General features: G+C 38.0%; 1 protein-coding gene across 1 annotated transcript in view; it reads left to right on the top strand.

The window, feature by feature from the left end:
- Positions 1–14,678, top strand: part of SLX4IP (SLX4 interacting protein) — a 187,159-nt gene that overhangs the window by 149,798 nt on the left and 22,683 nt on the right. Inside the window, exons 5-6 of the mRNA XM_063078482.1 lie at positions 8,797–8,874; positions 11,133–11,221. Of these exons, the coding sequence (XP_062934552.1) occupies positions 8,797–8,874; positions 11,133–11,221 (167 nt within the window). The remainder of the gene's footprint in view (positions 1–8,796; positions 8,875–11,132; positions 11,222–14,678) is intronic.

The following is a 14,678-nucleotide window of genomic DNA, read 5'->3' as shown; positions in this document are numbered from 1 at the left end:
ACATCTTTAAGTGTTCTCATTGCAAAAACAATACAAACTATATGAGATGATGGATGTGTTAATTAGCTTGATCGTGGTAATCATTTCACCGTGTATACATTTATCAAATCATCACCTTGTATACCTTAAATATACACAATTTTTATTTGTTAATTATATGTCAGTGAAGCTGGAAAAAAAGAATTGAGAGAATAGGTTTTTCAGCTGACAGCAAACAGAGGTCAATTGCAGCAGCAGATGGTTTGAAAATATAATTCTTGGGAGATAACATTTTCGATGGCAATAATAAAAAATAGGAGTACTTCATAATAAACTCAAAGTATGCAAAAAGTTATGTAGAAGAATTTTGAACTTTATTGAAATAAATTATAGAAGTTCTTAAAATAGTTGGGAGATGTACTATGTTAAATGCATAGAAAGTCTCACTCTTGTAACGATGTTGGTTTTCTCCATATTGATGTATAGATTGAAGGTCTTTTTAATCAAACTGCCAGCATGTTTTTTTAATGCAACTTGGTAATCTAAATGAAGGGTGAAGGGCCAGGAATAACTCCAAGTACACCTGATGAAGAAGAAAAATAGTGTTGGGGTCAATAGAGAAACTTGACCTACTACATTAAGATAATAAATCTTTACTTATAATAATAAGTAAAGCTCAGGTAATTAACATGGTGTGTTAACTGATAAGTCAATGAAATAAAATAACTCAGAAAGAGAAGCCTGTGTATGACAGAACTGGCATTGGGGATCAGTGGCGACCTTCAACTGAATAGTCAATTTGTTATTATTCATTTGAGAGAGAGTAAAACTGATGCGATATACAGAGTCAATGTCCATAATATTGAAGGTTTTTTAAACCAGGTTGTAAAATAACATTTATCACATGATTCCGTTTTCGTATAAAGAAATAAGAATGTGTGTGATTATACAGGGGTACCTAAAAACGTTCATGGAAAGATTCATATTATCTTGCAATTCTATTTTTCCATGAACTTTCTGAAGCACCCTCCTATATCTTGGGAAGAGGTCTAAGGATATCAAAAGTCATGGTGACAAAAGTGTCTCAGGGTGGTCGGTCATTGATGACTTAAGTTTCCCTTTACACCTTTTTGTTTTTGTCTAGATCTTTTTAAATATATTGAATATATATTACTTTTAATTAAAAAACTATCAGTTGCTTACAGTGCAACCTTATAACACCAAGGTCACAGGTTCAGATCCCCATACTGGCCAGCCACACACACACACACACAAAAGTTAATTAAAAACTATTTTTATTTTGAATTTTTTTTCTTAACTATTCTTGTTTATTCTTCTAGATTAAATTTGGAATTATTTTTGGCAACGTTCAAACTGCCTCCTCCCCTCACACACACACACAATAACAATTTCATTGTGATTTTGACTATAATTGTCTGGTACATAATATGCCCTCAGTACATATTTGTTAAATAAATAAATATGGGAATAATTCACAGCTTTATGATGGTAAGCCTTTCCAGTAGGAATATAGTATCCTTTTAAGTCGGTTTTTTTTTTTTTTTTTATTAGTGGAAGTTTTGTGATTTTTTTAATACAGATCCCACACATTCATATAATTAATGTTTTCTAAAATTGTATGATCTTTTCATTTAGTCCCACACTGAGTCAAACGCTTAACTGAGTTACATGTCTTTAAAGTCAGGACTTAAAGAGTCAAAAAGATGATTTATATGTAGAAAAACATGCCCTGTGTAGTGAGGTTAAGGACCTGGTTTTATTTAGCTTAAAATAAATGACTAAATTGAAGTTGAATACCTGTCTTCAAGCATTTGGTAGTGTAGCCTTTGTTAAGCTCTGCCAAAAACACAAAAAAGTGAACTTCAACTAAAGTGCAAGGAATTTAGATTAGAGATTGCAGACTGGTAGCACGAAGCTGCTTCAGCCTGCAGGAACATTTTATTTGGACTGCACAGTATATTTTAAAAATGTGAATTCATTGCAAGTTTAAAATTTGGGGAGATTTCACATAAAAATTTGGATTTCCAGCTTTTCTGGAAAGGTCTAACATCTGATGCCCCCGTGCCCTAGTTTCCAATAGCAGCTGATGGCTGGACTTGAGTCACTGCTGTCCTTTAAATAAGCTGGGATGTCTCTGCAGTTTTTCAATCCTTTTCCTGTTCCCTGTCTTGCCCTGTAGACATTAAGTTTGCCACCTCGATTCACATGGTAAAGGATGAATTGAGTGGTACATGGGTAGGTGTGGCATCTTCTCACTTGGCATTTTGATATTGTTTTTAAAAAATGGTTTAAATATGGTCCTGGCTGACAAGTGGGGTGTGGACTGGATGACTTCTCAAAGTTATTGTCCTGTGATTCTATGGTCCTGTTAGAAAAGTCTAGTGGTTCAAGAACTCTTTTTATCAATGCACGTGGTCATACAATGTCAGAGTTGGAATAGACCCCCTGCAAGACAGGGAGGTCACAGAGGATGCGCTTATCTGGTCTTCCTTCTTAGGCATAGGAAATTTGAAAGCTATTGCTGGGGAGCCTGCTTGAACAGTTCACAGTTGAAACAACCAGCTACCTCATTTAGAAGTTTTATTAAAAATCCATGTTTCTTTTCTACATAGGTACTTGAAGATGAGGGAAGGGTTTTGTAGAGAACTTTGAGTTTTACAAGTACACAGTATTATATCATTCTCATCATTATGCATGGTCTGGCAGAGTTAAGATTGTGGGAACCAGAGTTCTGAATATCGTTTCATCTGTGCTTGCATATTATATAAACATGGTTTTTATATTTAATATTAAGGGCATATTTTTATAAACAAAAAAGTGGGACAGGAATGTAGGGAAGTGATCATTTCTCAATTTGTTTTATTCTAATTTTTGTCTGCCCTGAGAGGCTTTCTCATTCAATGTTAACAATATCTTATGGATCCCATAGAAAATAAAATTAATAGCACATGTGGTCTGTGATATTACTAACAAAGTCAGCAGGGTGACAGGTAGAAATTTGTTTCTTCTAAGTAAATTTGGCCTCAAATAATTATTTTAGTCACAGTTTTACTTTTTTTTCCCGTGAAACTAACCAGTTTGCCCCATTTGTTTTGGCATCAAATAGACATAGCTTTATTGTGACTCAGAATCTAGTACTGTCCTTTTTAAGGACATGAAATGTTATCTCAAGGGAACCTTTTTGGAGTCTCTAAATGTCGTGGGTAATGAGTGAAATTTTTAGCCCGAGACCAAATATTCCACTTACCCACCCAAATTGTTTCCCAATTGTGGTCTTAGATTAGGATCCTGTGTGTGTATTCTTAAACTTATGACAGGACTTCTGGTTTCTGGTTCCCACAGAACAACCCCTTTCTCCAACCCCCACCCATCACCAGTAATAGCAAAGGTCTTAGGCCTACAACGTATTTCAAAAGGCTCTATCAAGGCTTTTCCAAAGGCCCTATCTCGTTCTTAGACTCTAGGTTGTAAGTGATGGTATCATACTCATAATTTTTCTACCTTAGGCATTCTGATAAGGCAGGTGTAACTTTCCTAATGGCCAAAGTTTTGAAAGTAATAAGTTACAACTTCATTTTTTTCTGAATGGACTAGCTGTAAAACACATACATTCTCCATCTTTTAAATATGTGATATATTCCTGGTCTAGTCTAGCACCCAAGACATTGTCAGTACTCAGTAGATATCAACCTCTTGCTTCCTATCCTCTTATTGAATTGCAACCAAGTCTTCAGATGGGGAATGAAAACTGACTCATGACTTCAGACTGGAAATAGTCACATGGTAGTCTGATTGTGACCAAGTGCCCTTTCTTTAATATGAAACCACTATCCAAACTACTCAAGTAAGTTTACCTTTGCCAAAATTTTAAGCACCTACAAATTTAAGATTTGATTACTTTGAAATTAGGACTAAATCTTCAAGTCATCTGTGTTCTAGACTTTGAATTGTAATTATAGCTTTTGTTTGAAACTGTAGTTTCCTGCAGCAGTTAAAAGAGTCAAAATTTAAAACTGGCTGACATTCTAAAAGAGCATGCAGGTTGAAAATTTGTATTTAGGCAACTGAGATTAAAAAAAAAGTTCAGATTCAGAATGGGGATCATTCTGTAAGACAGCTGATGTCTTTAAAAGTTCAGAGTTACGAAAAGGAGAGGGAGATTGTTTCAGATTAAAGAAGATTCAAGAGAATACATCTGTTAAAATGCATGATCTTTGGTTGGGTCCTAATTCAAGGGAAAATCAGCGATGTACATTTTGGGACAGTGTGAGAAATTTCAGTATGAACTGGTTATTTGAGCAATAATGTCATGCTCAGTTTCAGTAGCAGTGTTTTGGTGACGTAGAAGAATCTCATTGTTCGGGAGTCTACGCTCACATATTCAGGAGTAAACTTTCATGATGTCTAATTTATTTTAAATTGGTTTAGCAAATATGTATATAAAACGTGGCAAAATGTTAACTACAACTGAATCTAGGTGGTGGGTTTCTGGGTGTTCATGGCACTGTTTTTCTACTTTTCTGAATGTTTGGAAGTTTTTATGATTGTGTGAGTGATGATACTAATGATGTCATCTCAGAGATGTATTGAGGGGGCTTGGGAGGTCTTCCTCAGCCTGTCTTGTGGTTTGGGAGAATGCTTTGCTGGAGCCATGCAGATGGTGGGTGGAGCCCACTTTGAAGCGGTGCTCACCTGCCAGGCTGTCCGATGGCTCAGCAGGCCACATGTGGGCATGTTCCCAGGCTCCACCATGAATGTCTCATAACAGCCCTGGGAGAGGGCTTTCTGCTGTTTCGCGCTGTACGTACCACCAATTCCTGTTGGCAGCTGTGAGGAAGCTCAAGTCACCTTGGCTATGGGTCCCCTGGAAAACAAGTGAAGCTGGATAGTTTTACAGTAAAAACTCAGTGCTGAATATTTGCTCTCAGTGTCTTGGGACTATGAACTGTAACAACTCAAAAGAATGACCACTCCCTTAAAATGCATTACTCATTGGAGCACAGTACCACTTAAAACTAATCTCCTGCCTTTCTAAGCCAGGATGGAATTTGTTCAACTCATATTTGATTTTTTTTGTTGTAATTTTTGCCTTTCTATTCATGAAATCTCCAACTTTCTAGTAAAGCCGTTTTAAAGCAGTTTATTTTAAACAGAATATGAGATAAAATAGTAGCAGAACTCTGCTTTGTCCTTCCTTTATTTCTCTCATAAACATTACTGACTCCCCGCACCCCACCTTTTTTTCCTTAGAGACATAATATTTTTTGGTGAACAACCAGGTGAGGCAGAAGAAAGTTAATGTGGTAACAAGTCATCATTTTGGGCTTTACAAGGATTCAGAGTTTGTTTGCAGAAGGATAACTAGAACAGAGAATGTAAGAGGCCACACAGGGACTAGAGACTTTTTGGGCTGCTTGGAGACCAGAGGAGAAGATCGTCTCCTGCTGGTACTGGATGAGCACATGACATTCAGCAACTCAGAAATATAAGTTATTTCTAGAAATGCAGATACCTGAAGACTCCTAATGGAAAGGTGCTTCCGTTACAAAGCAGTCTTCCCTCTAACCCCAATCTCTTCATGTGTCTGAAGACAGTCTTCTCAGATTTAGGAGGATCACAATAGCCAGGAAGAAAATAGGCATACTTAAACGTGATTTGCAAGTGTCTCATAGTCTTGGAATACCATTGTCAGGTAGTTTTCAAATGAAAAGGTTATCACTTTATAGTTTCCATTTGCCTGTTTTTCCCCGATCTCCTACTGACTCAGGTTTTCTGCATTTAGAACACCAGTGTAGCAAGCTGGGAACTGGTGCCCCGAGTAGAGAAAACAAAGGGCCTTCTGGATTCTTTGCCAAATTGCTGTTTAGCTTCAGAGACTAGTGGAGCTTTGCTTTAGCCCTGGGTAAGTACAAAATCTCAGTGGCCTGTTGAACTCTGTGAAGTCAGTTTCATTAAGAGCAAGATAGGAATGCAGTCTTTATTACTGCCTATTATCTATGGATAAATGAAATACATCTCCCCAAGCATTTCAGTTCAGTATGTTTGAGCAGCAGTCATATTCTCTGTTTATATATCAAATTAAGTTTGCCATAAGAACTGACACAAGTACTTTTTTGTTTAATCTTCAAGTTTCTCTTTAAACAATAAAGTTTCATATGACCAGTGGAATTTGGACTAAGCAGGTGCAAATCTTTTTTACATGTTAAACTTGCCATTTCTCTTGTAGGTGCCACTAGGCCAGGTTTTTCCGTTGAAACTGCTAATAACAAGATGCCAGTTTAGGAATGATTTCTTCTAACGTAATCCATTTTTGGGGTAAGAGGTGTGGGGGCAAGGTTTCAATAAACTCAGTTCTAGTAACTTTAGTAATAAATCACTTGGAATCTGCCTTATACTGCTTTCTTTTTCAATAGCGACAGGTGTCATATTGAGACTTTATTGTCTAACAGACCAAATAGGATTTAGTTACCACACAAGTGATATTTCTATATACCAAGCTTCCTGAACTCAGAACTGTAGCTTTCATGGTCAGCTTCAGATTTAGCCTCTGTATTAGTCCGTTTCTGTTGCTTATAACAAAATACACGGAACTGGGTATTTTATAAAGAAAACAAAATTTATTGCTTATGGTTTCTGAGGCTGGGAAGTCCAAAGTCCAGGGAACAAAGCTGGTGAAGGTCTTGGTGGTGGTGATGGTGATGTCAGGGTATCACATTGTGAAAATGGTGGAGCAGAGAGAACTAGTTCCTCATGCACTCTAATTTTAAAGCCCTCAGAACCACACTCCTGACCACCACTTTTAGTCCATTCTCTACGGCATTGTCCTACAATCTAATCACCTCCCCAAGGCCCCACCTCTCAATTACCATAACAGGATTTCCCACCCTCTTAACACTGTCACAGTGAGGGTCAAGTTTTGGGAGGACATGCAAATCCAAGGCAGCCCATTTCTGATAACATTTTCTTGCTGGAGATTTTGTATAGGAAGGAGATTTTTGAAGTTTTGAACTTAATCATCTAGAGATATAGAGAGCAAAGGCAGAATGATAGAGATATTGCACAGGTGTTTTTTGTTCCATCCTTTGAAAGACTCACATTATAAATCATTACTTGAAAAATCACTTTTAAATTTTGCAGTGTGTGTTTGTGAGTCCCAAATTGTTAAGGAGTCCTCTCTCATAATCCCATACCCCAGCACAGGACAAATAAACAGATGTAGAAATGATTTCTACTCTTTCAGTGACTTAAGGAATGAAATATTTGTTTTAAAGCATTTACAGTAATACCAAAGGTGTGCATATTTTGCTTGACATTTTAAGCTGAAGGAAGCCACATGACTGAAATGCAATCCATCTTCAAGCGTGTTAGGAAAAAATATATTTCATCGTGGCAAATCGAGATTATCCTTTCATGGATGTCACTGTTATTTCACAATCCATGTGACTAAAGCAATTGTGCTGTGAGAGCCATTGCTTGGTGAGACAGAGCGAAAAGTGTGGTCACTGATGTCCTGGATCTTCCTACAGGGAAGTCGGAAGGATACTAGATGTAAAAGTGGAAATGTCTTTGTGTTCTTTGTCAAAGTTATTTCAGAGCAATCATAGTCATGGACTTTGAGAGTCTCATGGTCCTGGAGGCCACTTCTTGCAACTCGTGGCCCCTCTAATTTCATGGTTAAAATACTGTCTTGGAAGGTTAGCAATTTCCTGAGGTTGTCTTAGGGCCTGGGGACCTTCACCCCTCTCTAGTAGGCCTTTCACTTGGGATTCTTTTACCAAATACTTGATTGTGTTAACTGGGAATGGTTTTACTTGACCTTTTCAGGAAAGTCATCAACAGGATAGTTTATACCTGGAGGGAAGCTGAAAGAGAGTGAAAAGGGAGGGGGAGAAAGGAATTATGCTGGTACTTTTTGCAAATCATCTGGAATTCTGTTGCCACCCTATAAGATGAATGGTAATGTCTCCATTTATTCCTTCTTTCACTTATGTTATGTTTGTGAGATTTAATGCCTGTAGTTGTAGCTCATTCATTTTTAGCGGCAGTGTGGTATTTTACTGTATGACTACATCCCCATTTTTAATAAATTCTACTGTTAATGGATATTACATTGGTTCTAGCTTGAGACTATTATGAAGAGTGCCATTATGAACACTCTGTGTTCACACTTAAGTTCAGCTTTAGATACTCAAGCATATGCTCAAAGTGGTATACCAGTTTGTATTCCTACTAGCAGTGTATTATAATTCCAGATGTTCTACTTTCTTGCCAACACTTAGTGCTCTGTCTTTTTCATTTAGGCCATTCTGGTGAGTTGGAGAAATTTGTTTTTGACTTATGTCATATTTCTCTTTATCTCATTCTACATAAAGATTTTGTTGTACTTGAATTAGAATAACTTATTTACAGGTGAAATACACCTATCCTAAAATAGGTATTAAATGATTCTTTTCATGAGCTAAGAAGTAATGAGCATTAGAAGGTGGCCAAGATCTATGCACCAGCTCAGACTGAATTAATCATGCCATTTGAAAGCCCTAGTTTTCAGGCATGATAGACCTCCTCATTATTCTCTTTACAAAGTGACTATGCCAAGTTATATGGCCAGGCTTCCTGGAAGAGCCAGGATAGTAATGTTCACCCTTTCTTCTCAAATGAGGCACTCTATTGATTCTTTTATTCTTTATTTGCTATATAACTATTGAATGCGTATTTTGTGGTAGGTGCTGGGCTAGGCCCCTGGGATTCAATAGCAAAGAAGCTTGTAATCCAATGATGTCCTCTTTCACTTTACAGGTTACGGCTTTCAAATCACAGCCTACTTCCTCAAAAGAGGGATACGACTTCGCTGTATCAGGGGCACAGAGAATTCTGGTAAGAAGCTGATTTCTTTGGTGATCAGGCATTTCACATGATCAGCTTGCCTACTCACTTTATGTAATTGTATTTCCAAACATTTGTGCTTTTACCGCCCCCCCCCATTTTGTACTGTATTTACTGCCTGTTTGATAATAGTGAGTTGGCCACACTGCACTTGACTTTCCTGATGCATTTGACCATTTTCATTGAGTTTCCAAAGTGACTTGACACATAGTTGAACTATGAATCACTTTCTCATTGTCTGTACACATCAAGGCCCTGGGATTCACAGCAAGTGTATATACAAGAAAACCCTTTCCCAGGCCAGAACTGTCAGAGCCTTCACTTAGGTGTATAACAAGGCCAGTTCCTACCCCTCTCCCTTCCCCAGGTCAAGGTGTGCACAGATGAAATGATGTCAGACTTGTCCAGCCAACAACAATAAAGTCAGAAGCTAATGACCATTCTCTGAGTTGGTCTGAGCATTGGAGAGAAAATTTAGCTCAACTTCCTTGGATAATTTCAGTATGTTTATAAGATATGAGATAGGGACTTTAAGAATTAACGTATGGCGGTTTGCTCTTGGAATCTTCATGACTGTCTGCACTTTCTTATCTCTAAATGTTACTCAAATATATTACTCTGTTAATGGGGCTGTTCACTTTATTCTCTCAGTAAAATAAGTTAATCAAACTTGTATCTGTTAAAATACAACCTAGCTACCCTTCATCATAGGGGCTATCGTTGCCTAAATCTTTACTTTATTTAAATATTAAGATCATACAACTCTTGATTATGACTTAAAAGGGTACAACAGTTGCTTTCTGTTAATATAATATCTGGCACCAAATGTTTAAAACCTACCAATCTAGAATTCTTATTTTTCAGAGGAAGAACTGGAAATATACAATAGAGGAATTATTAGATAGAATTGGTCATTTTGAATTCTAATTTTGATCCACTAATGAACTATTGTGTTTCAATTTTATTATTTTGCAGGGAGGGAGAGGGTAGACAATAAATTCTTTGATTCAGTTTTCTCCTTAAAGTGGGAAGCAGACTACCTACTACTTATCTCAGTAAGATATTTTAAGAACTAATGAATAAATATTAACTTCTTTGATAATTTTGTTCCTCTGGTTTTTTAAAGTCCATTCCAAGTCACCTAGCCAGATATAACATCCATGTGGGGTCAAAGTTTAAACACCCATTTCAAGTGGGGACTTTCTACATGAGGAGGACTTGTTGAGGGTAAGACCAGAACAACAGGTTAGGCCCTGATCATGGAGGGCTTGGAATGTTTGCACATTATGGTTTGGGCACTGGGGAGCCACGGTCAGCTTTTGAGCAGGACGAGTGGAGCTGTTTTTTAGAACTGTCAATCTGCTGTGCTGAGTAGGAGGCTCTGGAATAGGGAAAGTGGCAACCAAGGAGACAGCTGTGGTCTAGGGGTTAAGGAAAGGGCTGTTACTGGAACATCAACTCATTAGGCCTTTTGGTATAATTTCATGTCACCAAATGGTGTAAGGTGTTAACTGCATCTAAATCGCATGTCTGCGCAACTGATACCTGCATGCTTGGCTTCTGAGTGCATCAAATTGAAATATGTGATTATCTCACACAGTGTCCTCATGGGCAGTGTATGTAAAAGGCTCCACTTATCTGATTCATAGTATCCGTCTTTAAACAATCGGTCATATCTAAGAGGGAAGTTTTCTCTTTTAGGAAAAAATGACTTTATTTCTGTCACAAATATGATATGTGTGTATTATAAAAATATTCAAGCAATACAACCAAGTATACAGAAGGGAGAAGAGCCTCCTCACCCACCCAGCATACACACTGTTAGCATCAGCTAGATACCACTTCAGATATCACTCCAGGGGTAGGTGGAGGCTGGTGGGTGTGTGGATGGATGGACGGACGGACGGACGGACAGACAGACAGACAGACAGGTGTTCTAAACAGAAAACAGCAGACTGACACAGAAGGAAGTCTGCAAAGGCCCTGCCTAGGCACTTTGTGTGATGTACGGGTCCAGGGGCTCAGGTGGACCAATTTGCAGCTTCCTCGGCTCTCCCTAGAGATTTGTGCTCGCCCTGCTGAATTGATAGCAAGCCCGTAGGGGAGGGGAGAAGAGACTTGTGCCTTATATATACTCATACATGGATACTGCCATAACTTAAAATGAACAAAACAATCTGGGACCAAGCATTTCTATATTTATAGTTTTTTGATGTCTTTATTAACTTGATTTTCTTCGTTTTATATAGAACTCCATGTATTCCCCGACAGATTTGTGGTCTGTGTAAGTCAGCTTGCATTCAATCATGATGTTTTGGCAAGTCAGAATGAAGAATTGGTACGTATGAAAAAATTCTATGGACAAATCTGCTTAAATGCTAAGTAACTGTAAAAATTAGAAAAAAGAATTGTCTCCTGTTGTCATTCGGCTGTTGAGCACTTGAACATGTTTCAGGGAACTAAAAATGTCCTACATATTCTGCATGGTAATATTGATTAATTCGTGTGTTATATTGTTTTTCTTTTTTCCCTGAAGACCCCTTGGATATTTAGTTTGACCAGCGGTATCTTTTCCACATCAATGTTAAATGAGAAAGCAACACACATCACAAAAACTGTGATGGTGCTTATAATAGTATTTAAGTGAAATAAAGTCAAGTTTTCAAATGAAATGTAGCAAAATCCACGTTTCCACTGGAAGCTTTCATTGGGGTCAGTGGCTTTTGAATTTTATTCCATGGTGAATCACTGACATTTTCATGAGAACCAGTACTTTTCCCCAGTGTATTATTTCATCGTTAATAGGGTTCATTCCCTCCCTCCCCCCTCCCTCTCTCCCTCTCTGTCTCTCTCTCCCCCTCCCTGTTTCTCTCTCCCTCTCCCCCTCTCTGTCTCTCTCTCCCTCTCCCCCTCTCTGTCTCTCTCTCCCTCTCTCCCTCCCTCTCCTCATGCTAAGTCTTGAGCTCCATCAGGGCCTGTTTCTATTTCATTGGAGTTCTCTATTCAGACAGATAGATATAGAAAACTTAACTTGGAATGTTGCAGTTACAGCTTGTCTTTTAAGCTTAACACATACACTCAACAGTCTCCTTGTTGTGTATGTATGTGTCTCTTGCTGCAGTCATGGTCCAGTCTACCTGAATTTACCTCTACACAAACTCTTTTTCATATTTTTAGACATATGACTTAAAACTTTAACAAATAGGAAAAAAAAGTCTAGCAGACTTTAACACAACCATGAAGTATGACATGATTATTATGCTTCTAAAATAATTTATGGGAATATTAGATTACCCCTTATGTTTATTTTTTAATCCATATGAAATTTGAAATTTGGACCACATAGTCTAAAACCAGCTTCTTATCTCATCTTAAATAAATATATTAGAAGAGAGTTTCAGAGGCTATAAGGGCAAATAGAAATCCAGGAAAAGTAAAGAGCAGAGAACTCATATTTAAATAGAGCTGCCTTTGGAACAGAGGAGCCCTTTGGAAAGCCAGCCTGATCCCTATATTTCTTCTTGTTCATTTATCAGTAAAACTCTAAGTATGCACATTAAATGAAATAAGTGAAGCAAATTTGGTAAAAAGTATTAAAAGTGTATCCTTTGAAATATTTCTAGCCTGTTGAGTTATCTTAGTACATTAATAAATACTAAAGTAGTAATGTTGTTGGCATATAACTATAGTATAATATAGCTTAACTGATTCTCAGAGCAAGGGAGAAATTGATCTATCATTTAAGAAAACAACAATTAACTGTACCAGAAAGTATTATTGCTTTCAGATGGAATACAGGAGAAATTAGATCTTTTATCTGATATGTAATATTAATACTGAGTATCTTAAATTATTAAGGGAGAATTAAAACATCTCAATACAAATGAAATATTATCCCCCTTAGGGGGCCTGGTATTTATACAGATGTAAGTTTTCTATAGCTGCTGTCATATAAATACTATAATCTGGAGGATATCCTAAATTTTGAGAATTTTCATTCCGAAAAGTTGACCAGTCTGAACCTTTTTTTTAAATGAGCGAATTCAGTTTTCTTCTCTGAATTGTTGTGACATCTAGCAAAAAAACATCAGAGCTGAGCTAACCATATTGACTTATAAGAAAAATGCAGTTTACATCATGAAGCTCTTTGTTTTGAGTGATTCTCTTTAGTTGTGGTCAGCCTCTGTCTCTTCAGTTGCTCTTTTTCTCCACCTCTGATCATCCCTTCACATACACGTTCCCAGCCACACACACGCAAGGCAGCTAAAGCCCGATGCTACTGATCAGCTTCCTTGTTGGGCACAAGCTCCAAGCACCTTCTGCTTAGCCTACGTGGCACCAGTGCACCTCCCCTCCTCACAGGCCTCCAGCCTATCACTTCCCCAGGCTGCTGTTGCTAGAAGCAGTAGAATATCCAGGTCAAGTAAAGAGCCCTCTCCCACAAATTGCCCATCAAGCCAACTGTACCGTCCTTCCACCAGAAGTGCCTTGGAGCTTAATTCTCATTGATATTTGACCTCTGCAGAGCCCGCCTGTCTCAGCTATTTAAGGATCAATAAACAATCCTCCCTCCCGGAACTGCCTTCTGCCCAAGAGAAGGCATCCTTACTCTGTTATATACTTCAAATGCCCAAAGCCAGTGATGTCAGGCTCCTGGGAGTATTCCTTGAACTCCTTTCAAGCTTTGAATTCTTTTATCAGTTTATACTGATATTTGCCAAAGGGGAGGATCCATCTCCCTTTCTCTTGGTAGTGATTATCAAGGAACATCTGACTGGGCAAGGCCTGGGAAATCAGCACCCTGAGTAGCTGTACTGGAGATATTACTTTGGCAATAAACTTCAGTTATTTTCTTATAACCATTTCCTTCACTCACTGTTCTGCAACCCCAAAAGTGATGAAGGAGTGAGTGAGTACCTGAGCAGCAGTCTAGGAGCCTTACTCGTACTGTAGCCTTGAGGAGCACGAGTCCCTTTTCCTTCATCCTTTTTTTTTTCTTTTTCTTTATGGATTCTCAAAGTCTTAGTGGCAATTTGTTAGGAAATCTGGGAGCATCCATTCAAAAATTCTCTGCCAAGGATCCTTTCAGCCTGTACACAAGGAAGCCAGCTGCACTTAGCTCCCTAGTTCTCAAAGGTGGCTGCACAAAAGAACTGCTGTTGCAGATCAGGCAGTACAAAAGGGAGTAATCTCCCTCGTTTGAGGGGCAGAGTGAGCACAGCCAGGCTGCCTCTGTTCCCTGCTGTCGGCATTTCTCTTGTCCACTTGGGGATATTGGTGCAGAGGGATCCTCCATGTTGCAAGAGCTCTGCGCAGAGTGCCCATGTGCTAGGGCTGTGGGAATTGTGATATGTACTTTGGGAAGAAAGGACATTATTAAAAAATGAGTCATTATATTTTTCTTTCTAGAGTTTCTTATAAGAAATGTCAAAACCCTTGTAGCCTCAGTTTTTAATAAGTATTGCTAGATATGGAACTGGAGAGTCTTTTTGAGATTTTTTTACCTTTAGTTGTGTCTTTCTCCCTTACCTTATTTTCCTTAGAATTATGGAGAACATAAAGTAAGTTTTTATCGCACTCAGTTATATTTCATTCCACCAATATTTTCTTATTTACAAATCCAAGTACCTGTGCAGAGACGTTTCTTTCTTGGACATAAAGCCCTAGAGCCTTTGGGAGATTTAAAATTATTTATTTTTTCTATATTAAAATTCTGTAAGTAACCATAGAACTTTGTATCTATCTGGGACATTTCAGGGTCAGCAAGAAACTACTATTTCATTGTGTGTTGGTTC

Source organism: Cynocephalus volans, chromosome 1, assembly GCF_027409185.1.
Source record: "Cynocephalus volans isolate mCynVol1 chromosome 1, mCynVol1.pri, whole genome shotgun sequence".
Classification (NCBI taxonomy): domain Eukaryota; kingdom Metazoa; phylum Chordata; class Mammalia; order Dermoptera; family Cynocephalidae; genus Cynocephalus; species Cynocephalus volans.
The sequence above is the reverse complement of the archived record's forward strand: the minus strand, read 5'-3'. Positions and strand labels throughout refer to the sequence as shown.